The sequence below is a fragment of the Pygoscelis adeliae genome, unplaced genomic scaffold (assembly GCF_000699105.1).
Source record: "Pygoscelis adeliae isolate BGI_AS28 unplaced genomic scaffold, ASM69910v1 Scaffold13, whole genome shotgun sequence".
Lineage (NCBI taxonomy): Eukaryota > Metazoa > Chordata > Aves > Sphenisciformes > Spheniscidae > Pygoscelis > Pygoscelis adeliae.
The window spans coordinates 4,581,684-4,606,271 of NW_008824499.1; the positions used below are offsets into that span (position 1 = coordinate 4,581,684).

General features: G+C 39.8%; 1 protein-coding gene across 1 annotated transcript in view; it reads left to right on the plus strand.

The window, feature by feature from the left end:
• IGF1R (insulin-like growth factor 1 receptor) overlaps positions 1–24,588 on the plus strand; it is a 245,803-nt gene that overhangs the window by 77,419 nt on the left and 143,796 nt on the right. The window contains exon 2 of the mRNA XM_009321543.1: positions 7,167–7,712. Coding sequence (XP_009319818.1) covers positions 7,167–7,712 — 546 coding nt within the window. The remainder of the gene's footprint in view (positions 1–7,166; positions 7,713–24,588) is intronic.

Below are 24,588 nucleotides of genomic sequence, written 5' to 3' on the forward strand. Positions count from 1 at the left end.
CCCCCCGAGATGTAACTCCATAAAATCTTGGTAAACTTAAAGTGGTTTATGTAGCATATTCGATGAAGAGGAATAGTTCAGTGGTGAGGGAGACAGCTTGAATCATGTGGTGTAGATTTAGTTCCCTCCTTGTTACTGGTTCTGACATCCCAAGAGGTAATACAGAAGCTGGCTTCCCTGGGAAGAGATCTAGTGATTGATGTGACACATGCAGGATAGGTGAGCTTAGAGAGTACAGAAATTTTGTGGGAGGTTGTGTAAGTACATTAAAGACACTAAAATATATATTTCATTCATAGTGTCACTACGAAGGCAAAACCAAGAGCTCAGTGGGTGGTGGAATCCTGTGTTAATGTAAAGTGTCATAAGCAATCTCTCCAACCACTGATTTCTGTGAACTCCACATTTAATTTTTTTGCATAGCATGCAATTAAAGAATCCTTAGACTTCTGTAGTAATTCTTTTTTCCCCCCCTGCGTCTGCAGGTGGTGCAACTATGCTGAAACTTTTCATGGGCTTGAAGGGAAATTGTGGTTGCTAATCAGTTCCTTCTCAGTCTTTCTACCTTTGCCTTCCAAGTCTTGGGAGTGAAACTACAGGAACAAACTAGGCTTGAGACCGGGTCATGGACTGCAGTACCTCCCTGTTCAGCGATGACTGAATAAGAACACTTACTTTTCTTCTTCAGGGCTGTATGACAGTCCCGATGGTTTTCTTAAAACAAGCATAATACTTAGCAGTAAGAATGAAGAGAGAGGTTAAGGTCAAGTTTTTACTTTTCCCTGTTTATAATCTGTATGGGTGTAACATTTTCAGACTATTCCCTCTCTGTTTCCACTGATGTGTCCTTCTCTTCTGAGCAGTTGTGGTCGTGTAGAAAAGAGGCTCCTTTTAAATCTGCTGACGGGCTTTACTGTATGTTTAGTTCCTTTTTCCTAACCTGATTCAAACCAATTTTTTCAGATAACATGGAGATAAGGATGCTGTCATCAGCCAGAGTTGTTCTTTAACCTTCAAGTGTCTGCAAGGAACTTTTTTGAGCCATTGGGTTTTTTCCAATGTGCCAGACAACCCCTTTATTGAGTTGATCCAGTATATAGTAAACATGTCAATATGCAGGTCCATTATGCAGATCTAAATCCACCCAATGCAATAAATGTGTTCTTTGTTATGAGAGGGATGGTAACTCTGGAGATGCTTGCCTTAAAAAGGATGGTGCATGCCGTGGATCTGGGATGAGGGCTGCTGGATTGCAGCCATATTCAGTAGCTGCTTTGGACCCTCTTTTTATAAGGACCTGCCATAGATTAAAAAACACATGATGAAAAGGAAGTGGCTCTGTTGGAAATAAATAACAACACTGTTCAGAAGATGTGCTGATCTCCCAGAAAGACCCACAGCTCTGAGCTGATGTTACTGAAGGACGACGTGGTCAAGTCTCTTTCATTAGAGGAGTTTGGGAGAGAGCAATGTTACTGTGTTCAGTAACACCAGCTCTTAGCTGACCAGGGAGTAGCAGTAGATGTCTGGGAAAGCAGACCTTTCATTGAAGTGGAGTGTGCTTAGAAAAAGCCATTACTGGCAAAGTGAGATTTTTCTTGTGGTGGTGTGAGCAAGCTACTCTCTAAAAGTAGAACTAGTCACAATTGTTTTTTGTATTAAGCCTTGTAGTTCCTTCTTTGTGTAGGAAATCCTCCAGCGCTGATGGTAACATACTGTACTTGTTACCACTGTACAGAATTTCAGGGTAGCTGAGAAGTTGAGCAATCTCATGCCCTCCCTTAAAAGAACCCTTTTGAACATTGTGGATCACAGACTTTGTCCTCAGAATGGGTGTTTTAACCCCTGGGCAGGAAGATGGTACGGAATTAGAACAATTTCTGTACCTTCAGCACTTTCTTTCAGCAACCAGTGTAAGGGGATACTTTTTTTTTTTAATGGAAAAGCTGAAGGTCTCCAGGCTCCTCATATAAGATTGAGGTTTGCATCTCTACTCTGAGGTAAAGGAAACAATTTTCACAGAAGGGAAGTCAGAAGAGGGGAAACAAAGGGGAATCGTAACTTGCTTTGGTAACATGCCATGAATATACAAAAGAGGAGAAAGGTGAATGGCAGTTGATGTCAAGATTGCTAGTTAGATGTTAATGGCAAGCAGTCTATCCTGATTCTCATTTCAGAAATGTAAATGACTGCACAGGCTGAACAAGTCTCTGTTGCTAGGGAAAGCCTGACCCAGCTGGAGCAGATTTAGGTTGAAAAGGCCTTAGACTTGCGAAAGGGTTGTGCTGGATTGACTTGATGACTCAGAGCTGCCTTTGTCTAAGACTTTTTGGTGTTGAGAGTGCCAGATAGTGATGGTTGCTCCATCTAACTTCTGGCTATTTGAGAGGATACCGAGACCATTCCGTGTAGTACAACCTTTTAACGTTACCCAGAAAATTCAAGTGCCAAAGGCAAGGCTTAAAATGTGAAGGTGTGTATTTTTTTTCAAGAAAAACAGTTGTGTTTCTTTAGAACTTCTAAATGGAGTAACTGGGAGGAATGCAAAATTTGGAAGCAAGAACTACGCCATGATGAAATGGTTTCTTGTAGGAAATGAAATCTTCTCTTATTAAAAACAGTGAATGTGTGAACTGTCAATGCTGCCCTCTAACACCTTAGTATTGATAATGAATTAACTGCTATGAATATATGTACAGCTGTGACATGCTGTAGCAAGCAGAAGTTGTATTATAGGCTGAATGTTGAACAGCAGGCTTTCTGCTGATTTGTCTTTTGTAGCATGCCATTTTGCAAAAAAATGGTTCCTTTGAAACACTGAAGGGCAACAGGCAAGTCCTTTTAGGAGTAGCTAGTGACCTGAAATAACTAGTGGGTATATAAAAAGAATAAAGACCGGCTGCATGGAGTAAATGATTATTTGATGATAGGTGATGATTAAGTGGCAGGTGTTTCTTAAGGTGGCAAGGTTCTTCTCCATGTCAGAATGGTTTTTATGATCAAAATGAGCATTAGCGAATCATAGTTAAGGTGGAGAAGAAACTATTGGATCATTGTACTCTGAGCTCTTTGTGTCACACAAGAGCTTTGCTTTATTCTGCCCAATCTGTGTGTACTCAGTAGTGTCAACTCACTACCCGTGTGCTGTGCAGCGTGCGTGTTTGTTCACAGCCTTTGTTCTGCTCCTTGGTGCCCCAGCCTGGAGCAGCACTTAGAAAGGAGACTTGCCAGGAGATTCTGCCAGATCAAGGAATAGGCTGCAGGTCGCATTAATTACTCTGATTGTGTGAACCTGTTATGTGCAATCATTTTTCCTGGTAGTTCATTGACCCCATCTCAGTTATATGATCAGGCTTGGATCTGTTCTCTGACTAGGAATGGGCTGCAGGTCCTCAAAAAGACTGTAGTGTGGAGTGGGTTTTTCTATTACCTTTGGAAATTTACATGCCCTGCAGCTTGCCCCTGGGATGCTCCCAGAAAAAAAGAGCAGAAGTGGGCTGCTTGTTGGATAGTAGGTGAAGCTCAGTACTTCTGCACTAAAGCGCTACTTCCAGGGAGGCATTTGTGTTCATCTGGGTAAAGAATGCACTGCTTTTCTTTGGTATTTTACTGTATTGGGGAGTTATCTTTTAAATAAATGTGTACTTCTTTAAAGAACTAATTTCTCACTCAGAATTAGGTGCTTAGTTTAGAATAACTCTGAGAAGTGATAGGCAGTTTAAGGAAAGGCTTGGAAATCTGTAAGCAGCTGAATGAAAACAGCATGAATCTGACTATTGATAATTATCCTGGGTGTTTGTAATCTACCCAAAACTATTGGGGCAGGGTAATAAACAGATGTTGCATTTTTATTTTTTGTTAGTGAGCAAAATAAATACATAGTAGTTAATTTCCAATTCTGAATTGAACATGAAACAAAGGTAAGTTATACTAGTTATATTAAGCTCTATAAGCTGGAATATAAAAAACTGTAAAATGGAATATAAATGCTCTAAAGAGCATTTTATGTGCACTTCATTCTGTCTGACAGACCAGTTTATATTGTAAGTCCATATACGCTTTCTCTAGAATGGGATCCAAAGAAAACACAGCACAGCCAAATGAAAATTGTAGTTGACTTTGAGCTCTGATTAATTTGTTTTTCATATAATCCTTTTCAGGGCAGCGAGAAAAACATGAGAAAAAGATGATGCATTGTGGTATAATTAACTTTCATGAACAATGTGAACTTCAAAGAAAGTTCTTTAAAAAAAAAAAAAACCACCAACAAACAAAACCAAAACATCAGCTTTAATTGGAACTGTTTTTTCCAAATGTCAGTATGGACCAAGATGCTTGTCCTATTTCATGTTCGGGTCTCTGCAGTTCTCATTATATGCATGAAGTTCTGCAAAACGTAATTCAGTAGATGAACTAATAAGTTCTTAAATCAAAAACGTCAACAGCATGCTCATCTGTAATCAGTTTCTAACATTAGAGCCCACTGGCTTTATCCTTTTCTGTATTAAGGGGATGATGTTTCATAATTTAGGCAAGTGAGTACATACTTTCGCCATAAAGTTCTAGAAATCTCATTGATTTATAAAAGCATTAAACATCTAAAATTAAGTAACTTTCAAGCTGAAACAAACATAAAGCTAAAAGCAATATGACTTCTAAAGCCCAGCCTCAGAAAAGACGCATGAACAGCTATATAATGCTTTAGTTAATGGTTGCTGCCATTTCTCTTACAAATTGTTCTTTAGGGTATTGTAACTCAGCTGTTTTTAAACCCATCACTCTGGAACCTTGCCTACAAAATGTCAGCGCAAGTGCAAATTTTATTTCTTTAACAAAATAAAGAGCTTGGAGCAGTTAGGCTTTCTAAAATTTTATGGCAGTAAAATAAATTTTGCTACTTTTGCTTTGCCATAACAGGAACCATACTGTTCACCTTGTCCTGCCAGCAGGTAGAGACAGAAACCAAAACAGTTTAATTGGAAAAACATTGGGTGTTCTAACTTGCCTTTTTTAAAAAAAGAGAAGCCCAATGTCAAAGTGTAAATATACTCATGTTATTGTCGGGCTGTGCTTTGGGCAGAGGGCACTGTCCCTTGAGGGGGGGTGGAGGGATGGTTGCTTTAGAAGAAAGTTTCAGAAGTTGAAAGCAAGATTTGGGTAACAGCTTATTAAAGGAATTTAATTTGTGTTGAGTTTGTCTTGCCTACTGATTCGGGAGAGAAGCCCACACTTCTGCTGCATGTGACCAGTACATCTCTTATCAGATCTACTATCTTGGAGTTCTTTAACATTCCCCCTCTCCCATCTGGCTTCTAAAGCTGGATAATGTCAACCCATTCACCTTTTTTAATGTTTTCCTGAAGTTAAAGCCTTGACATGTATTCCAGGCAGTAGTATGCAATTGTTCTGTAGTCAGTATATACTAAAATGTGGATTTCCTGTCTCACTGGTCATGATGACCAAGTGTTACTGTTGGTACATTAGTTTTGGTGGTTTGGGTTTTTTTTAAAGTTTAGGGAATGAACTTTCTTGCACATAGCAGCTTCTAGTGCAGCAAGTCACATTTTAATAGCCTCTGCTTTCAGCTTGGATCTTTACAGAAGGAAGATTAGGTAATAGTTTGTGTAGAAAACATCTGTTTCTTAACAAAGATCTCGCCCTGTTGTTTTTTTATGTTGTCCCTCTAACAAGAAAGTCCTTTAGTCTTTTAAAGACTTAAAAGTCTTTAAGTCCTTGTCGGATATTAGAGTTGCTGTGGTTTTAGCATGCTCATGTTCTGGATCCTTTGTTAGCTTAAGTTATTAGCCCTAGATAAGTGTTGTGGGATGGAAGGACTGCTTTCTATTGTCAGCGCAATTTCTGAATCTCTGGACAATTTGTCTGGGTTACAATTCAAGTTTTTTGGCTCCAGTGTTTGTTTAGACCTTTTCCTTGTCTGAGGAAAAGATGTTGTTAAAATAATTAAGCCTAGCATGCATAAAAAGAGAACCTTTCCACAAAATTGAATTGCTTGGGGTTTATTTAAGTTTTGGGTTGCTTAAATAAATTGGCATTTTACTTTGCTTACAAGCAACTTACTATCTATTCCGGGGAATCTTTTTTCCATATTTTCGACAGAAGACCAACTCTGAGGGTTTCCAAGAACAACAGCTCTCTAGACTAGTTCTTTGTTTTACATCAAAGTGCATTTTATGTGTCTAATTATTACATTATTAGTACACTTCCAGTCCTTTAAAATTTTTATTGTGGTACGTGTCTAATATGGAAAGACCTAATATATAGTTTTATTAGGGAATAATCCTTTTGGTCATTGTTTTCCTGAGAGTGCATTGAGTTCAGTCTGCTGTTTTCAAGGGAAATTCCTCACTGTGATGCTGTGTGTTCTTGTAAATAAATTTATCCTGTGTTTCTTAGAACTCAAGAAACTTTTTCATCTTGGTGCCAAAATCAGTGAAACTTGGTTCACTGAAACATGCAAACAGGAATTCAGTGCATTAGCTACAAGTCCAAGCACTTTCTTTTCTTCCCAGTCACAGTGCAGGAAGTGCTGAGCACCTTTCCATGGATTTTGTGCTGGTGTTGATCTATTGCAAGACTAGCATTCAAGAATTAGGGCTAGTTTGGCTTGTGACCCTGGGAAGAAAGAGTGATTTGAGAAATAAGTTGTAATCCTCTGGAAAGTGTTCCCCTTTATGTGCATGTATCTTAAGGGCAGTGGGGGGTAAATTAGTAATGTGATGACCAGTGGATCACTCTCTATATTACCTAACTTGTTTGGAGTCACGTGGCTGAGCGCCTGATCTGGTCACACATGTCATGAAGTAATTTGAAGCAGGGTGTGCAAATGCATTTGGTTTATCTTTATGTTCCTCAATCTAATGCAGCTCTTTTCAACAGCAATAATAAACCAACGTTTCTTTGTCTGCTGAAGAATATAGATAACTTGCATCTCTGTGCTGGTCCTGATAGTGTTTATAGTGATAGGTTAAGTGAGATGAATATTCAATGTAGGCATAAATCAAGTACTCATTTCCTATTTTAACATTGCAACCTAATTAAGAAGTTAAAAATTTTATGGCCGTCAGAATATCCTACTTGCATTCCAATTTCAAAAGGCTTAAAAATGCCTTATTTACTAACTTTCCTTTCTCCTTTTACATTTTCAGTTTGCGGGCCAAATGTTGACATTCGTAATGATATCCATGAGCTGAAACGCCTGGAGAACTGTACGGTAATTGAGGGTTTCCTTCAAATTCTGCTCATCTCTAAAGCAGAGGATTACCGCAACTTCCGCTTCCCGAAGCTCACTGTCATAACTGACTATTTGCTGCTGTTCCGTGTGGCAGGCTTGGAAAGCCTCAGTGATCTCTTCCCTAACCTCACAGTCATTCGTGGGAGGAACCTCTTCTACAACTATGCCTTGGTTATCTTTGAAATGACAAATCTTAAAGAGATTGGGCTTCACAACTTGAGGAACATAACGCGTGGGGCCATACGGATTGAAAAGAACTCTGACCTGTGTTACCTCTCCACGGTGGACTGGTCTCTCATCCTAGATGCAGTGTCCAATAACTACATCGTTGGGAATAAACCTCCAAAGGAATGTGGGGACTTGTGTCCAGGAACAATGGAAGAGAAGCCGTTGTGCGAGAAGACATCTATTAACAATGAATACAACTACCGCTGCTGGACCACCAACCACTGCCAGAAAAGTAAGATTTGATTAGATTGTGTGTTTTTATTACCTCTTTCTGAAGTAAAGGTGTTGTGGTTTAACCTCAGCTGGCAACTGAGCACCACAAAGCTGCTTGCTCACTCTCCCCGCCCCAGTGGGATGGGGGAGAGAATTGGAGGAGTAAAAGTGAGAAAACTTGTGGGTTGAGATAAGAACAGTTTAATAATTGAAATAAAACAAAATAGTAATAATAACAACAACAACAATAATAAAAGAATATACAAAGCAAGTGATGCACAATGCAATTGCTCACCGCCTGCTGACCGATGCCCAGCCAGTCCCCAAGCAGCGGCCCCCCTGGCCAGCTTTCCCCAGTTTATGTACTGAGCATGACGTCACATGGTGTGGAATATTCCTTTGGCCAGCTGTCCTGGCTGTGCCCCCTCCCAGCTTCTTGTGCACCTCCAGCCTTCTCAGTCGGTAGAGCACGGGAAGCTGAAAAGTCCTTGACTAGTGTAAGCACTGCTCAGCAACAACTAAAACATCAGTGTGTTATCAACATTGTTCTCATCCTAAATCCAAAACACAGCACTGTACTAGCTACTAGGAAGGAAATTAACTCTATCCCAGCCGAAACCAGGACAAAAGGTTTTTGTGGCTTTATTTTAAGCTTTTTAGCAACTTTAAATTTTTATTCTAATTGTGTGTGGTCCACATAACGAATTATCCAGTTACCACACAAATAGATTCCTCCTCATCCAGTAAAGGATCATCTCACTTGATTTAAAAACAAAACCACCAATAACAAAACAAAAACCCACAAACTTTCTGGGTTACTTCCCCATGGAAAAGATGCAGTAAGTATAGAATTAAAGCCATTATAGCAAAGCTGGAACCAGTTTTACCTCCCTTGAGGACTTTGGCAGGAGGTGGTTATTGAATGCTATCTCCTTCTCCTTGCCGAAGTGACGTTACGTGTGTGCCAGAGTCATTGCTGTACTGAAGCTGTTAACTGGACTTACTTTGACTTTGTTCTTTGCCTCCCTTGGCGTGCACCTTCAGAAATTCCTGTAATGGTAAATTCTGTACGTAAGAACTTTTTTACTGAAATCATTTTTTACAGTACAGTCTGTAGTGTCACAGAGTTAATGGATATCTTGACTCTCGGGTGAAATTATCCTTGCCTGTTTTGTTCTTACTGGCATGACGGGGTTTATGTCTTTCTGATAGCAAGTATTAGCAAAAACAAAACCTGATCTCTTCTCACTTCTTAAAAATAGAGTAAACAAATACATAGTTTACTCAAATAACATGATTACATGGCAGGCTTTTTGAGTTCATCCTGTAACTTTACGAAAGCTGAGCCCTGTAGTATCAGTAGGGCTTAATTACAGGCAGTCGTTGCTGGGAGGAACAGTTCCTAAATTCCGCTTGCAGTCTTGACCAAAGCTGCTATAATGATAGGAAACACCACAGTGTGAGAGAAAACAGGAAAAGGGCTATGTTCAGGTTACCTTCATTTGGGGACGCTGTTTTTCTAAAGTGCTTCATTAGTTGCTTGTGAAGTCCCCATATTCAGTTAGAACTGAAATTTAAGTACCTTGTAGGGCAGTTTCAGTCAACACATGCCAAAAATGTTTCTGAAAAGTCATTTGTAGGGCTATGCTTTTTTTCAATAATTCTTAAAGAAAATAAAGTTTGTTTTTAAACAAAGAAAAAGAAAACCCCTCAGCCTCTTCCTGGGAGGCTTTGTGATTTGTCCAAGGTGAGGAAGTGAGCTGCGTTGCTTTCTTACCATATGTTGCTATGAGTCATTAGGCTTCTGCAGGCCAAATTTATGTCTACATTAAAAGTGTAACTCTGTTGTCTGCAGAGGGTGACCGAAGTGATTCCTGTGCAACCTCATTGCCTTTAGTAGTTTGAATGGATGTAATGAGAGTGTACTTAATGAGATATAACAATTTACTTGCTTTCTGTTGTGTGTTCTGGCTATTTGGAGTAGACAAACTAATGTGCAATAAAAACTTGTTGACTTCTAGGGGAATGTTAAAATAATTTGGATCCCAAATGTGCATGAGAAGAGATCTGTTTAAATAAAGCGAGGTCACAGTTATACTGTGATGGCAGCACTTTTAAGGCAAGGGTGTAGATAATGTTTTTCTTTTCCTATACGCTTTCATCTTCCTTTTGTGGGAGATGGTGAAGAAGAAAGCAAGTATTGGAAAAGAGCCTTGAAAGGCTTGTTAACAGCATCACACTGTGGAAAAACAATGTAGGTTTAGAGTATCTTAGGATGCAGAGCATTTAAAGAAATGATCAAGTTCTAATCAATAAAAAGAGTGAGAAAGTTGGACCTATTTAATCTGTTGTCATGATAATCCACTGACTTCATGGAAGAAGACTGTAAATTTGCCAGCCATTCATCTAAAAAAAAAAAAAAACCAACCAAAACCAACCCAAAAGTATTCATGTTCTGAAGAAAAACAAGGGAGGTATAAATGTGCAGTTGTTCAAAAGGAAGCTTTTTGTCTCTCTTGCTAGATTGCTTGGGTGCTTTGACAATGAACTCCTGATCTGGAGAGGACTCTTGCAATATAAAATTACACAAGACATGAAAAAGAATAGAAGCAAGGACTTCTAAGTTACTGAGTGTTTCAATCTGCATTTTCCTACCAGTAGAGATATGAGACCTATGTTGTTTTCCAGGGAATATTTTTCTAGTGTAGTATCTAACTTAACCTTGACATTCTCCTTATGCGTCACAGTTATGTTAAACTGAAAATGCTGTCTATGACTCAGGGTTCCTTTATGCCGTTTTATTTTTCTTTGCTCTGGATCTGTGGAGGAGTGTATATTAAATCTCTTTTGTCCTTGTTTAGGTTTTACGCTGCAAGATCTGAAGTTGGTGGGTAAATGTTATGTGGGAACACTTAGTACTTTAAGTAGCCTGGCTTCTGTTTAGTTTTGCTGTTGAGTGGAAGTTGTTTTTTTCCTTCTTTTTCTTGCTCACAAACAAAGGAAGAACCCTGTGCTTCCTTCAATATAACTTGTGCGGGAACAATGTTGAGGGTGGAGGGAGGACAGAGGGAAGGATATGCTGTGTTTGACTTCGAATAATCCATTGACATTTCTATGGTAGAACAAGCTACAAAGAAGCTGTAACTTTTAATTTTCATTTATTTTTTTTTTTTAAGGTTCAGTGTAAAGCGTCAGCAGCTTCTCTGCCAGTTTGGTTGCCCTGGTTTCTGTGTAGCGTGCATTCCTTTACCTTTGAGTGCCTCAAGGCAGCAGCCTTACTAGTTTGCTCGCTTTGGAGCTGCGACATGCTGTGTTGGGTTTGGCATGCTATCATCTCTCTGACTTGCACCTACTTTTCTTTCGGTATATCAAATGCCAGCCGTACTTCACTTAGGTTGCAGGTCCACATAGAAGAGTCCCTCGAGATAAAAGGAGAGTACTTTTGTACTTTTGATGCAAAACAAGCTGTTTGCATCAGTGGTTGTGCTTTGGGGCACAGGTAGAGATGGAAAAGATAAAAACTGAGTGTCCAGACATACAAATAAGATTATGGCCTTTTGTTTGTTTTTTTTTTTTCTCTGGCAGTTGTGACTGCTAGAAATGTTCATGGAAGCGGCCTGCATCTTGCTCAGCGATTGATGTGAGAACCAGAAAAACTGTTCCTGCTGTACCCCTTGAAAGACTAGTCTCTGACACGCTTGCTTTGCCTTCCATTGGTCTACTGTAAAGAAAACTTCTGTTGTTTTCTATATTCCTTTTGCTGATGACTAAGTTTTGAGGTCTGCTGCCTTAGTCACTAGGCCTTTGTAAGCCTGTAGAAACCAAATGTAAATTACAACCTTGAAAGCCTGCCTGGAAGTTTAGGATCCCTTGTCTACCATAACCTTTGTGGTGTTTTTTGAAGAAGTCCAGCTAACGCTTCCTAAGACACTTTTGTGTTTGCTGGGGCCGTAAGAAATGAACTAGGCAAACTGTTTATGTGGGAGAGTAATAGCAAAACTAGCAGTGATCCATATATAACATCTATGGTGTATGGGTGGTTTTTTCTTTCTTTTTAACTTCATCTTAATGATTCGTCCATTCTCCATGCACCCCCCAGTTAAGTTGGAGATGCTGTCTATCAAGTATTAGCTGAAACCCTTCCTTTCCTACTCAGATAAAAGAAAGACTAGGGGTCTGGTTATGGGGAGGACAGACTGTTAATACGTGCTATGAAGGGGTAATGGCTTCAACTGCAGCTTCTGTGTGAGAGGACAAGAGCACGGTCTGGAAGTCTGGGTCCTCCCTTTGTGAGAGGGCAAATTATAGTGCTGCACAGAGGGGATGAAATAGTTATGCTTCCCATAAAAACAATGAAGGTGAGCATCTGAAGTGCATGAGGGACCTTTAAGATTAGATTTGCCACTGGCATTAAAAAAAAAGTAGGTTTAAATTGGCGTTGTAGAGAGATCATGGATTAGGGCTGTAAGCATTAAGCACTTCTTTCAAAAGAGGGAAATTTGACATGAAAAACAATAGCTCACATAGACTGCACTTCACAATATAACAGAAGAAAACTTTCAGCTTCCGAATGTGTGAAACTGAAGACCACGGAAGAGGCTTGTGAGGATTTGGAGGCTGATAAAGAAGCAGATGGCAGCTAAGCACAAAATGTTTTTAATGAAAATGTATCCTTACTTCTTTTTGAATTGGTTTGACAGTGGCCTGAAAAGATACAGTGTATGTGGGGAATGAGGAACAGGAGGGAGAGAATGACAGTGAGTGGGAAGTCCATATGTACCTTCTACTAAAATGTTTAAACATATGGAGACAGTAACATGATGTATTCTCACAAATATTCAGAATCTGCTCCTGTTTGTTTACATGGAGCTCGAAAGATAATGCAGTTGAGTGGTATCGTTTGACATAGCTTCATTGACTTGTGCAGTACTTACCAGTGTACGCCATCTGGGAATCTGCTCCCTGTTGATTCAGCAGAGTAGTGGTGAAAACCATGTGCTGGAATTTTTTTCCCCCCTCCTTTTCTCCTTCTTGTTTTCCCCTCTCTGAGGAGTATTCACTATATTCCCTTGTCCTTTAGAAATACTGAACATACGTGAACTATGTAGACGTGAAGAGAGAGAGGAAGAAGTTGGGAGCTAGAGGGGCCGAATCAAATTGTACTTACTTTGCTTTAAATTATACCTGCATGCTTTCTTCTGTTTGCTGCTTCATTTAAGTTTTTTTGTGGTTTTTCTTAAACAATAGTTTAATATATTTAGTATATATTAATATATATTATATAGCAATATAGTAGAAATTTTGTATATCAGCAGAGGACAACATGCTTTAGAAGTTTTACTCTTCTAGCAAGCGAGTTGATGTATAATGTTAAGTGAAGCTAATCTGTGTAAGGCTAATCTTACCTTTGTTGGGTTAAAAAAAAGTATCATATAAACCTGAACATATTTCGAAATGGACAGGTTGTTTGTCGATTTGGTTGGTATGCAAACTCTCCAGCAAATAAACATCTTCTGAAAGGAATAAACAGAAGGGCAGACAAAAATAAAAATTGTAAAAGGTGCAGTTGGTGTCACTGAATTAGAAAAATCTGGAGCACGTTAAAAAAATTTTGTTTGTGTTTTCATTCTGAATGAAGTTTTTTCCTGACTTTCGGTCCCCTCCTGAGAAGCCTGCTCTTCAGCCAGAGGTTTCCCAGAATTTTTATTATGGCTGTGAGAGCATATTCAATTAGTAAGCTGGAATGGCCACAGAGCAGTTTAGGCCAATCTGCAGTTAATTACTGTAGCAGTGGTTTATATTCTGAGAAAAGGGCTAAAATTAAACAAATGTATACTTGCCATTTTTCTTTGTTCTGTTGCAAAATGCCATAACCTGGGAAGAATATCTTCAGTCTTGCAGCCTGCACTAGTCACCAAAAACTAAGTGCTGATGTTGAATACTCATCTTGGCTTCCTAGATTCTTTTGGCACAAAGATGTGTAGTGTTTTTGAGAGGACTTCAGATTTTGGGAGTTTTGTTCTCCAGTACTAAAAGACACTATGCAATTAACTAGGTCCATCAATGGCACTTTGCCACGGGTTAAAAAAAAAACTTTTAAAAATCCTTTAAAAAAAATTTAGACATTACCCCACTTTTTGGAATAAAGAAAAAAAAAGTTAGAAGTGTTCTTAGGGTTTTTGAAAAACACACTTTTCTCTTACAAAACATCGTATTTTACACTTGCTTTGACTTACTTTATCTTTGTTAGTCCAGAGGTGTGTTTATGTTCACCAGGTGATGTGTAGCCATATTCTAGTGACCATCCATGCTGTTGGAGAAATTTATTTCTTTTGGTATTGTTTCTGATAATGGGGAGGGGTAATCCATGTGTTGTGGAACGGTACAGTAAATGTTGCCATGATTTCTGTGGAAGTACAATACCATGTAAGTGATAGTCAGGGTGGTTAAATGTATGTGCCCGTTTATTCTGAGTAATATAAACTCTATTTTGCATGGAGACCATTCTGATTTAAGAAAAATGAGGATTAGCAGTTCTAAAGTTAACCCCACAACAAACTTGTTCAAGTGAGGAAGCGGAGGCAGAGTTTTTTGTGCTTTATGTAAATGCATCTTATACTTGCAATGAAACAAGAGCATGCTGTTTCCTGGCTGGACAGAAAGCCCTTCTGGATCCACACTGTGCCGGTCTTTCACGGCTTCAGATTTTCGCCTCATAAAACTTTGAAATCCTGAGTAATCTTTGTTGCTACTACAATATGGATTTACTTGAAATGTCTCATGCCCGGCAACTGCTTCACTGTCATAAAAACAACTAAAAAAATATAATTGGAGATGACTTGTAGGAAATAGTCATTCTCTGGGTTTATGGGTTGCATGTATGTTAATTCCTCAGTTCAGTTTCTCTGATGTGCTGTGGTGAAGGGTGGGGAAGAAAAACAATGCCAGTCCTTCTTACAAGAAGATACAAAAGCATCACTAGATTGTCACGCATACAGAGTACAATCTTTTAATGTGTAATGCTTGAAAAGAAGTTCTGGTCTAACCTCTCGTTACATGGAGGCTCATGGGAGAATGGAATGGACTTCGTAGCCCAAGGGGCCTGAGGCTGTGGAGCAGCGGGGGATAGGAAGATGATGCCTACGGTCACATTCAGTGAGGATTTCTAAATGTTGCTTATTTATTTCAAACTTAAAAAAAACCAAAAAAACTTTAAAACCTCAGTAACATAAATCTTTGATTAACTTGCTTAACATGGACTTCCCGGCCCCATTGATACATATTAGACAAATGTTTGTTAATAGAACAGACAGTTGTATTGGATAGTTCATTACATGTAATGTAAGACTTTAATTTTATGATGAATTTGCAGAACGACTGGGAGCTGGGAATAGCTAGCAGTGTTATAGGGAAAATGTCAGGGAAATGTCAAGTGTAAAACCAGAAGAAGCTGTATTTTTGCTGTATTCTTGCAAATGTCACGGGGACAAGGCAAACTCAGCCTGGCTTAGCATTTTCTGCAGTTCTCTGTCTGTGGCTCTTACCCATGCAAGGAGTCCGGCTTGTAGTGGGATGCTAGCTTTCCTGGGGATTTCTGTTTTGACAGTTAATGCTTGTATAGATGTCTAACGAGGGGTGAACTTGAGCCGCAGTCTCTTTATCTTGGTGGGGGCCCTAAACAGATCTGTTTTCCACCCAGCTGTCCATTTTCATGGAATGTGTAGAAATACATCTTTCGTGATGAGTGATCTGCAATTGAGTTTGGCTGAAATGGGCTGAAGGAGATTTGGAGGTGGGCATGTGAGCAAACTCACTGAACTTGCCAGCCTACTTTTCATAAGAAGTAAAAGTAAAACTTAGGTTCAACCCTGGATAGGAATCATGCCCTCTAAAAAATTTTGAATAGTAGGCGCCATTTTCCTTTTTTCCTTCCCCAAACACACATGAATGTAGGAATGAATTGTCCTTAAGCATTTTCATAAATTGTTTTCATGTGGCAAACAAGTTTTTCAGTATTAAGCAGTGATGAAACAGCCTTTGTTTAGCTTTCCTTCCCACTAATAGTGTGATTTCCTTCTCAAGTCTGTTTATGGCTCTGAGAATTAACTTGTAATAAAAAGATGCTCGGATAATAGTATGTTAATACAGATTGTTGAATTGCCTTTTTCTTCTGAGGTGAACTCAGCCTGGTTCAGTTGTCGACTGTCCCCTTGCCCGGCAAAGTTTTCAGCGTTTGGAATGGAATGTGCATGTGCTATCAGCCGAGTGCTAAAAATGATTTAGCAAGTAGTTTGCCCACCATAAAATGGTAAGGGTCTGAGGTGCCCTTAACCGGGGTTTTTAAAGCTAGAAACCATACACTATTCTCTCAGTGGTTTTTTTGCTTACTGTTTCTTGCTGGGCAAAGTGAGCTTGTAGTTACCTGCCCAAAGCATAGTTCTGTGTGCCCTGGCTAATTATTAAATGCATTTGTGTAGCCCTTGACAATGGTGAGAATGAATTCAGCACATGACTTGAGGATCCCTCTTGGAAGGGCTGGTGTTTTTTGGAATGTGGTTGCTGATCTGCATGTTCAGAGGGATTCGAGAGGCAACTCAAAGTTCTCGTTGTTGCTAGTTAAAGTACAGCTTATGCTCTTAGGTGGATCCAACTTGTAGTTTGTACACCAGTGTGACCTTCCTGATGTGTTTTTTCTTTGTTGCAACATATTGGGTTTATAGGCGCTTAACTGTTCCCTTCTTAATAAACAGTGCTCTATAGCTGTTGAGACTCATCTCTTCCCAGCATACTAATCATCCCTCCATTAATGGCTTCTCTAACTTTTTACTAGCATAACTCAATTGAGGGGTCTGTTTCTCCTATTTTGTTTTTTTTCCGGTTGATGTGTGAGGGATATATATGGATGATTAAAGGTTATAGTTTTGGGAAATGATGCCATTTAGGAAGCATGTTTGAAGTGTTGCGCGCGCAGAGAAAGTCGTCTATATCAGTGCAGGCCTTGGGAGGAGGAGATGTTTTTCTATGTATAGAAACTTCCCGTATAGGATGGCAAGAGAAGGTTGCAGGGGGATTGCCTGTCTCTTTAAGTGGGTTTATAATTGGCTAGGAATTTTTGTCAGCTTAGTCACTGCAGCATTCAGCGGATGAGGGAAAAAAACCACAGGCCCCAACCGTTACGGCCGTGGATAGGCTCTGTCATCCCAAAGGAATGCATGTGAACAAAACACTTTGTGCGGTGCAACCGTTGGCCTAAACAGTATTGCATTCTTAAAGCAGGCTCTGAGTCACATGGAGCAGATGGATTGTTTCACTAAAATGGAAGTTATGTATCACTGAGCACTCGGACCGAGCTTTTAAGTGTGGTTTGAATAGGTCGCGATATGTGAGTGTGAGGAAGAGGTGTAAAGGTAAAAAAAAAAAATCAGCTCCTTGTTCTGTAGTTGAAATAGTTTTGTGGCATTAAAAAGGTAGGAAAGTCTTTGCTTTGTTAATTACTGGGCTGGCACACGGGTCTAAAGATTTCTCTCTAGATTTCAGGCAAGAACAGTCTTAATTTTGAGGCACTTCGTGTTCATCTGGGAAGCTTCATGCTACCCAAACTAATCCAAAGAACCCCCTATTTTGTAAAGGGGTGTGTGTGTGAGAAAACCCCCAAACCAAACCTGTTGGCTCTTCTCACAAAGAAACCAGCTGCTCAGCTCTTCTTCCCCGACCCTTCCCAGCCTTTCGCCCCGAAATCTGTCTTCAAGCCATTCTCTCTAGTGTGCACAGTATATTGATTAGTGAGAGAGTAGCTGTCTCTGTGGGTGGCGGCGTTACCCTTTATTTGGTTTTATCTCTTCCCTTTAAGGGATTTGAAAGGATCTGATAGGAGCATTGCCAGTCTTCAGCCTTCAAAGTGTGCAGAGGAGGAGCTGTGACTTCTGGCTAAACAAATTCAGAGCTGTCAAGTGATTTTTTTTTTTTTTTTAAGATTTTTTTTCCCCCTCCTGTTTTGTGGGGAATCCTCTTTAAAGAGTAGTCTAGGATTTAACGGAAAACCCAGCCTCCAGTTGGTTGATATTGACAACTGCTGTCATTTGGCAGGCTGTTGCTGTTTGGAGTGGAGCAAGTTTGGAGGTCTTAATCCGGTTATCACTAAGGCAGGTGTTTCAGAATTAGTGCCTCCCTGTGTAGTATTAATTGAATCTTAAATCATTACAACACAAAGGGGGAACATTGACTAAATTCCCTTCCATCTCTGGAGCTTTCCTCATGAAGGCAGCACATGAATAGGAACTCTCTCTCAGAGAAGATGCTTTACGTTTTAAGTGCTTGATGAAGGCTGTTTGGCAGAATCAGAATTGACTGGTCCATGTGAAACACTGCATGCAGAACCGAAATTGCAGTGAGTCACTGTCTGCTCTGTCTTTTGTGATCTGAAAGTCTGGGATAAAATACTGCATGGGTGTTAGAGATAAAACCCAGTATGCAAATCCTTAATTCAGAGATGAAGCGTTCTTCCTTTTCTACTCGCTGCAGTTGTTTATCTGTGTGCATCCTTTTCTCTTCTGTAGAAGAGAAATTAAAACAATCAGTAATACCTTGCTCCGGAAAATGGAGAGTGGTGGCAGGAAAACAAATACCCCTTCCAGCAAACCAGCTGTAGAGAGTTTGTTAAATTCAAGGGCTGGTTTAGGATCAAGTTGTTTACAGGAGAATGTAAGTAATTGGAATATATCTTACAGATGGAAAAAATAATATTCTTCCTGGGCAAAGATTTTATTCTTTTCTATCCTTAGGAAGCTTCTTGGTATGGTTAGAATTGTCTGCATGTTGCAGATGATCTTTTTAGGAGAAAAGTGAAATACAGGTAAGAGAGAGTGAGAGGGCATTTTTGGAGTGGGGAATGCAGTGGAAATTTTTCAGTATGGCAGTGCGTGGTGAAAGTGGTAGGCCACTGAAATCTGTGGTGATTGCAGGTCCCAGCCTCTAGCTTCTTGTGACTTGAGAACTGGGCTGCCTGGTCTAAAAGGAACATTTTGCTCTGTGAACTGGCATTGCTGTAGCATGGCAGTGTTTTAATCATACTTGGATCTGTGTGCTGTTAGGGCTCGGGATACAGCGTCCATATGTTTTCTGGTTAGGTAGATTCAGCATCATGCCTGTAGTACCTGAAAACTTTAAGCTGTGAAGCTTTCTTGCTTTTCTTGTCTACTTCCTAAGTATTTATTAAAATGGTAGCTGGCCTGGGATGAGGGAGGAGGAGGAAATAATATTGAACAACACAGGGCTTACCAGTCACCATAAATGGTGCAAGGCTCTGTGCAGATCCTCCAAGAGATGTACTTTGTTTACATTAAGCATGCTTAATAAACAGTATCTGTAATAAGGTTACTTCAATGAAATTGTATAGCAAGAAGTAAAAATGTTTGCTTTTCTGTATCTGCTGAGTGGGCTGCATGATCTGACCTGTACGCGAGGGTGCTGCCTGGACAAAGAATGTCATGAGCAAGTGGACAGCTATTTTGCAATGTTATCCTACTCATTCTTCTAGTATCCAGGAGACATTGGAATTGGTGCAAATAACTCTGTGCCATGCCTAGTTAAACACAATGCTTTAAAGCAGGAGTTAAAAACCCCCTAAAACAATGACATCCCCACCCCCAAATCTTACTAATAAAGGCTGAAGGAAAAGGAGAGTTTCCTCCTTGCTTGTGTTCCCAGCAACAGCAACAAATGTGGCAATAACTTGCCTGGGTTCTCGCAAGCCATGCTCCTGTCTTCCTTTTAAGACCTCTGCCTTTTCTGTCCTCCCCTTCTAATACACATTTGAGAAACTGAGAGCCTTCCCTTTGCCTGCTTGGTCCTTATCGCTGTTCTCTGCAGCAGCACAGAAATGATGTGCCTGTCTATTTCATTCTGCTGCTGCTTGGTAAACTAATGAGCAAAGGCACTGCAGCTGCCAGGAGGAATTCCTTTCCAGCAGTTTTGCAAGAAAAGTCAGCAGGATTAGGGCCTGGTTAAAACTTGATGTTTCAGCAAATCTGCTATGCAAACCATTTGGGTGAGGGAGAGAGCAACCAGAGTGGCAACCAACTTTGCTTGAGGCAGAAACAAACTGTGGGAACAAGAAGGAGACTGTCTTATTCTCTGTAAACCATAGTGCTGCTTAGAGCATTTTGGTGTGCTTGAGTACATATATATATATATGTATGTACTTTTTCTTTTCTGTAACAACACCTCAAGTTTACTGTCTGTCCTGGCTTAGAGGAAACAATTATTTCAAAAGCCTTTCTTAATAGCTTTCTTAAGTCTTTTGAGCTGCTCTGATGTTTTGCTGTTTGGATGTGCCTGCTTGTGCCAGATCGTGCACTGGATCTTGCTGTTCTGGAGCACCTACTTAGTTGTCTATCTAGGCAGGGAGCATTGGGGCACCTCCCAAGTATTTAAAAATAGAAATAAACATCTTATGCTCGTTCTTCCTTCCTTGATTAAATTTATGGGGTTTGTGTGGGTGAGTAGGTGTGTCTTGTGGATGAAAAAGTAATTGCAGGAGAGCTAGAGTCAAAGGAGTATGTTTCTACATTAGTTTGGAAGCTATGAGGTCTTTGGTCATTTTACTTTCTGGGGTCAGTTTACGTGAAGTTTCTGCTTTATACACTTTTAAGATTTTTTTTTTTTTCTCTTTTGGTTCCCAGGGAGATTGCAGTCACAGCAGTGAGAGGTAATCTCTTGGGTAGCTTGAGCCATTGCCGTGAAGCATTTGAAGTATCTTGAGAGAGACCTTGAACTGTATTACCTAGAGGAGTGGGTACAGAAGGTAGATCTCATCATCATACTGTTGGAAAGACAGTCTGCAATGATAATTGAAGAAGTGTAGTGATTGCAGTAACCAGTAGAGGAAGAGTCTACAGATGCGGCTATAGTAGTGTGTCCTTGAGTAAAATTAGGTGAAGCAGGTACTGAACTCTTTTGTTAAGTGCTTTGTTGTGCTAGTAATTTTTTTTTTCCATTCCTGTGAAGCAGGTGTGGTTTAACCTACCTATATGCTGCAGTAATGAGCACTTACTGTTGTATGTAATATGTGGAAAATAAGATTAGCAGAAATAATAAAAACACAGTGTTTGTGCTGCTGCAGATGTGAGAGCTAATGGGACACCCAGAGGCAAGTGATGAACCAGTTAAACAGGGACCAGGCACTCTGGTTTAGCAAGCCATTCTATTCTGAACACAAGTGATGGATACAAGTTAGGCAGTGATTGCAAACTTGTTTGTCTGACTTCGCCTCAGTGCTTCCTGCACCAAGCTGCCCTAATTATATGAGGGAATTGCTTCGCAAAATGTCTTCCAGATAAAACATTATCTGGACTTGAATGACTTACATCTGTGGCAGTTTTGTCTCCAGGTGAGGAAAGTATTCCCGAGGGTCTGTTCTATATACATTTCCTTTGGAAGACCTCTGTTGACATGTTTTAGTCTGTTTTCTCACTACCTATTGTATAGGACCAGGCAAGAAAATAGCAATTGTAGAGAAAAATATTCTGGGCCAGATGATCTGCTTTGTAGCATGCATTATAGAGGGCTCTGTGATTTGCCTTCAGCACTGTGTTTTGTGAATTGGAGCTGTAGAAAGCCCCCAGAGTGGACTAATGGTTCAAAACCTTTGAATTCTATAGTGTCAGGTACCTTTTAAATGATAAATCACTCTGACAAACTTGTTGCTTCCTGTCAAAACAAAGGAAATGCTGATCTCCAGTTAGCTGGTGTGAAAGGCCTTTGCAGATATTGATAAAACACAAAAAGTGCAAGCGATCTTCAGAAAGGTTGCCTCTCTGGACTGCTGCCTAACTGAAATGATAACTAAACAGTCTTTCATATTATTATGCACAAACCTTTTCTTATATTCCTTACTGCTGCTATTTTGGGCTGTGCCTTGGGTGGACAAACTGTTTGGTAGCTTGAGTCACAATGGTGCACGTTATCAGCAGCTTCAGGTAAAGTGTAGACTGAGGTGAGTTTGTAGAGGTCTGTCCTCATCAAGTGAGTTTTCATTATGGAAGCATCTCTTGCTCCTGTTATGTTCTTACTCTCTGGATATTCTGCCAAAACCAGTTTGCAAACCAGGGCTTCTAAATTAATGCTAAGTATTTCTCTGCGAATGCATCATGTTGTGTTTTGCTCCATCCTCGGACATCATTGATAAAATAAAAGGCATCTTCCAATCTATAGGAAAGATTTTTGTATATATCAACTTTCTACCATTGACAGAACTGTGCTGCAGCCTTGCCACTGATTTCTTGTCTTGTTTCCTACTCTTTGTGTCATCAGTGTGGGTTTTTTTTTTTAATATGAAGCAGTGGGGTTCATACTGGAACGTAATATTTGGATTCTCATTTTAATGATTTACGTGTGTTATGAACATTTCCTGGGAGAGGGGCTCAGCTCTTTCTGGATATGGTAATTAAAAAAAAAAGTGGTGAAATTTGGGTTTTTCAGTGAGATACCCTGATTGATTGGTTTTATTTATCTTAAGAAGTGTTCTGGTCCACAGCGCTCTGATGGGTGGTGTGACAGCTCAAGTGTGAGGTGCCTGAAACCAGTAGTCCTGTTTGAAAATCTAGGCCAGAGGGTTTTGCCAAGTGTAAACATTGTCTCACGGTGTGAAAAACAACCAAACAATTTTAGTTCATTAATATAATTTACTTGAAGGCAGACAATGCACTTGACATGGCAGTTTATACCCAGGCTTTTATGCCATTCGTATATCTGATTGATTTTTAAATTGGTTGGTTTAGAGCAGGCCAACCAAAAGTGGCTTATTTAATCTATAGTAGTAATTCCTAGATTGTCCAATTACACTGGATTTATTTATTTAAGCAGGCACCTTAAAACTAATCTTCCAGCTGACTTCAACAGGAATTTCATTGGGCCTTTCTATTGCTTTTTTCCTTTTTCTTTTTTTAAGCCTGGAAGGCATAGAGCCTTTGATTGTTGCAGCTATTTTTGCCGATAACTGGGGAAAAAATACCAGCTTAACTGTGGAATTGGGTCCCATTCAACTGCCATTGGAGGCAGCCAGTGGGTATACACTTTGATTTCACTGTGTTTCACAGTGGAAGCTCCAAAACCAGCATCTGGATCTCAATGGTCTGCCCTGGAAGCAGAGAGAGATGGGAAAGATGCTGCACTCGCGTCCCAGTGTGGAGCAATCTCATCAGAAATGCTGCTGCTCTGTTTAGAAGCATACCTTTCCAGATTTGCTCCCCCTCTAGCAGCCAGAATAACTCAGTTTTGGAGGAAAGCAGTCATTGGCAATGTGGTTAGTACAGCCCTCTTGTAACAGCTGATGTCTGTCAGTGTAGGCAACTGGAGACCTTTTCCTCTCTCCCCATGCCTTTTCTTCCACCTCCCATGTCTACCTGGTTAGAGTCAGAACAGCACCTGAGCTGAGTCTGTCTTGTGCTGCCTTTCTCAAAGAGGTGATGAAAATGGAGTGTTGTGGTAGGCTTTCTTCCTATGTGTAAACTCCCCTCTAGTTTTGTTGGCTTGAGAGCAATTTCACCCTGTGCATGGGTCACGTGGCTGAAATTGGGTTTATGGAATCTCCCCAGTCCTGTGCGTTCCCCAGGGTTTGTTGTTGTTCGACCTCATTTTACCCCCCACGCCCTTCATCCTCTTTTGTTAATCCATGAGTTTTGGGAATGTCTGAATAGTGTTTATTGCTTTTATTGTTTGAGTGGGAAAATGGCCATGGAGCTTTGATTGTTTTATGGCAGGAGAAAGGCCTTGTGGAACTCCAGGCACTTTTTTTCTTTTAACCCCAACAAGGAGTGCAGAAAAGTAACCAGTAATTTAATTCTAAGTGAAGAATCTCCTGCTGGTTATAGCCTAGGGACTTCTTTTACTTGAGTCCAAAAATCAACCAGAAAATAAATTTAATTACTTTCTAATATGTCTTGTTAAAGCATGGATCAGTCCGTACTGTAAATGAGTTTTGGAGGTACTGGTGGAGAGAACGTAGCATGGATCAGTCCGTACTGTAAATGAGTTTTGGAGGTACTGGTGGAGAGAATGTTGGATGTTGGCGCTTCCTCCGATAACAGCATTGTTGAGAACTGCACTGGCACAACAGATTCCCCTGCATGCCTGTAGCTTGCTGTGTAAGTTAACTCAGGACTTCAGCTTGTTTTGTCGTGCCTCATTTGGAAAGTTTTGATTTGGGAAGGGGGAAAATAATGCTGCCTGCTTTTAAGCATCTAAAGCAGAAGTGCGGAAAGCTGGAGTGGCTAATTTTGAAGCTTGTGAAAGAAGCCTTATATATTTTTCTCCAAAGAATAACTTAGTTTTATCTTGTTATATCTTTCAAAAGCTTGATCATTAGATCATTGGTATCATTAAAGTATCAACAGACATAAATGATGAATGTCTAGTCTTGCCTTGCCATATTTCTTATTTCGTTGGGGCTTTTGTTGTTTTTTTTTTTTTTTGGAAAGAAACCTTTCTGCAAGACAAAGCCCTTTTTCCCAGCACATTTGCTCCTTATGCTCTATATTCTTGCATTTTTCTTGTGGGTAAAGAGAAAAAATATTTAATAATTTACTGTGTTCCCAACAGTTTAAAAATAAATGTTTGTAGACACTTCGTGTCTGTGTTAATTTATATGCTAAACACTGTTGATAATGGTTTGAAACATGTCAGCTTGTTTGATATTTAATGTTTTCTGTAGATGGAAATTTACATAGTTATTGGTTTAAAATTATAGTGACTAACCCTGGTAAGAGAAGTAAGGTAACTTGTTACTGTTGTTCTCTACATGAAATACTTTGAATAATCCCCAAACTGATTTTTGTTCCCTTTTTCAGTATTTTTAGATGTTTAATTATATCACAGTATTTAGATTAATCTGAACTTTT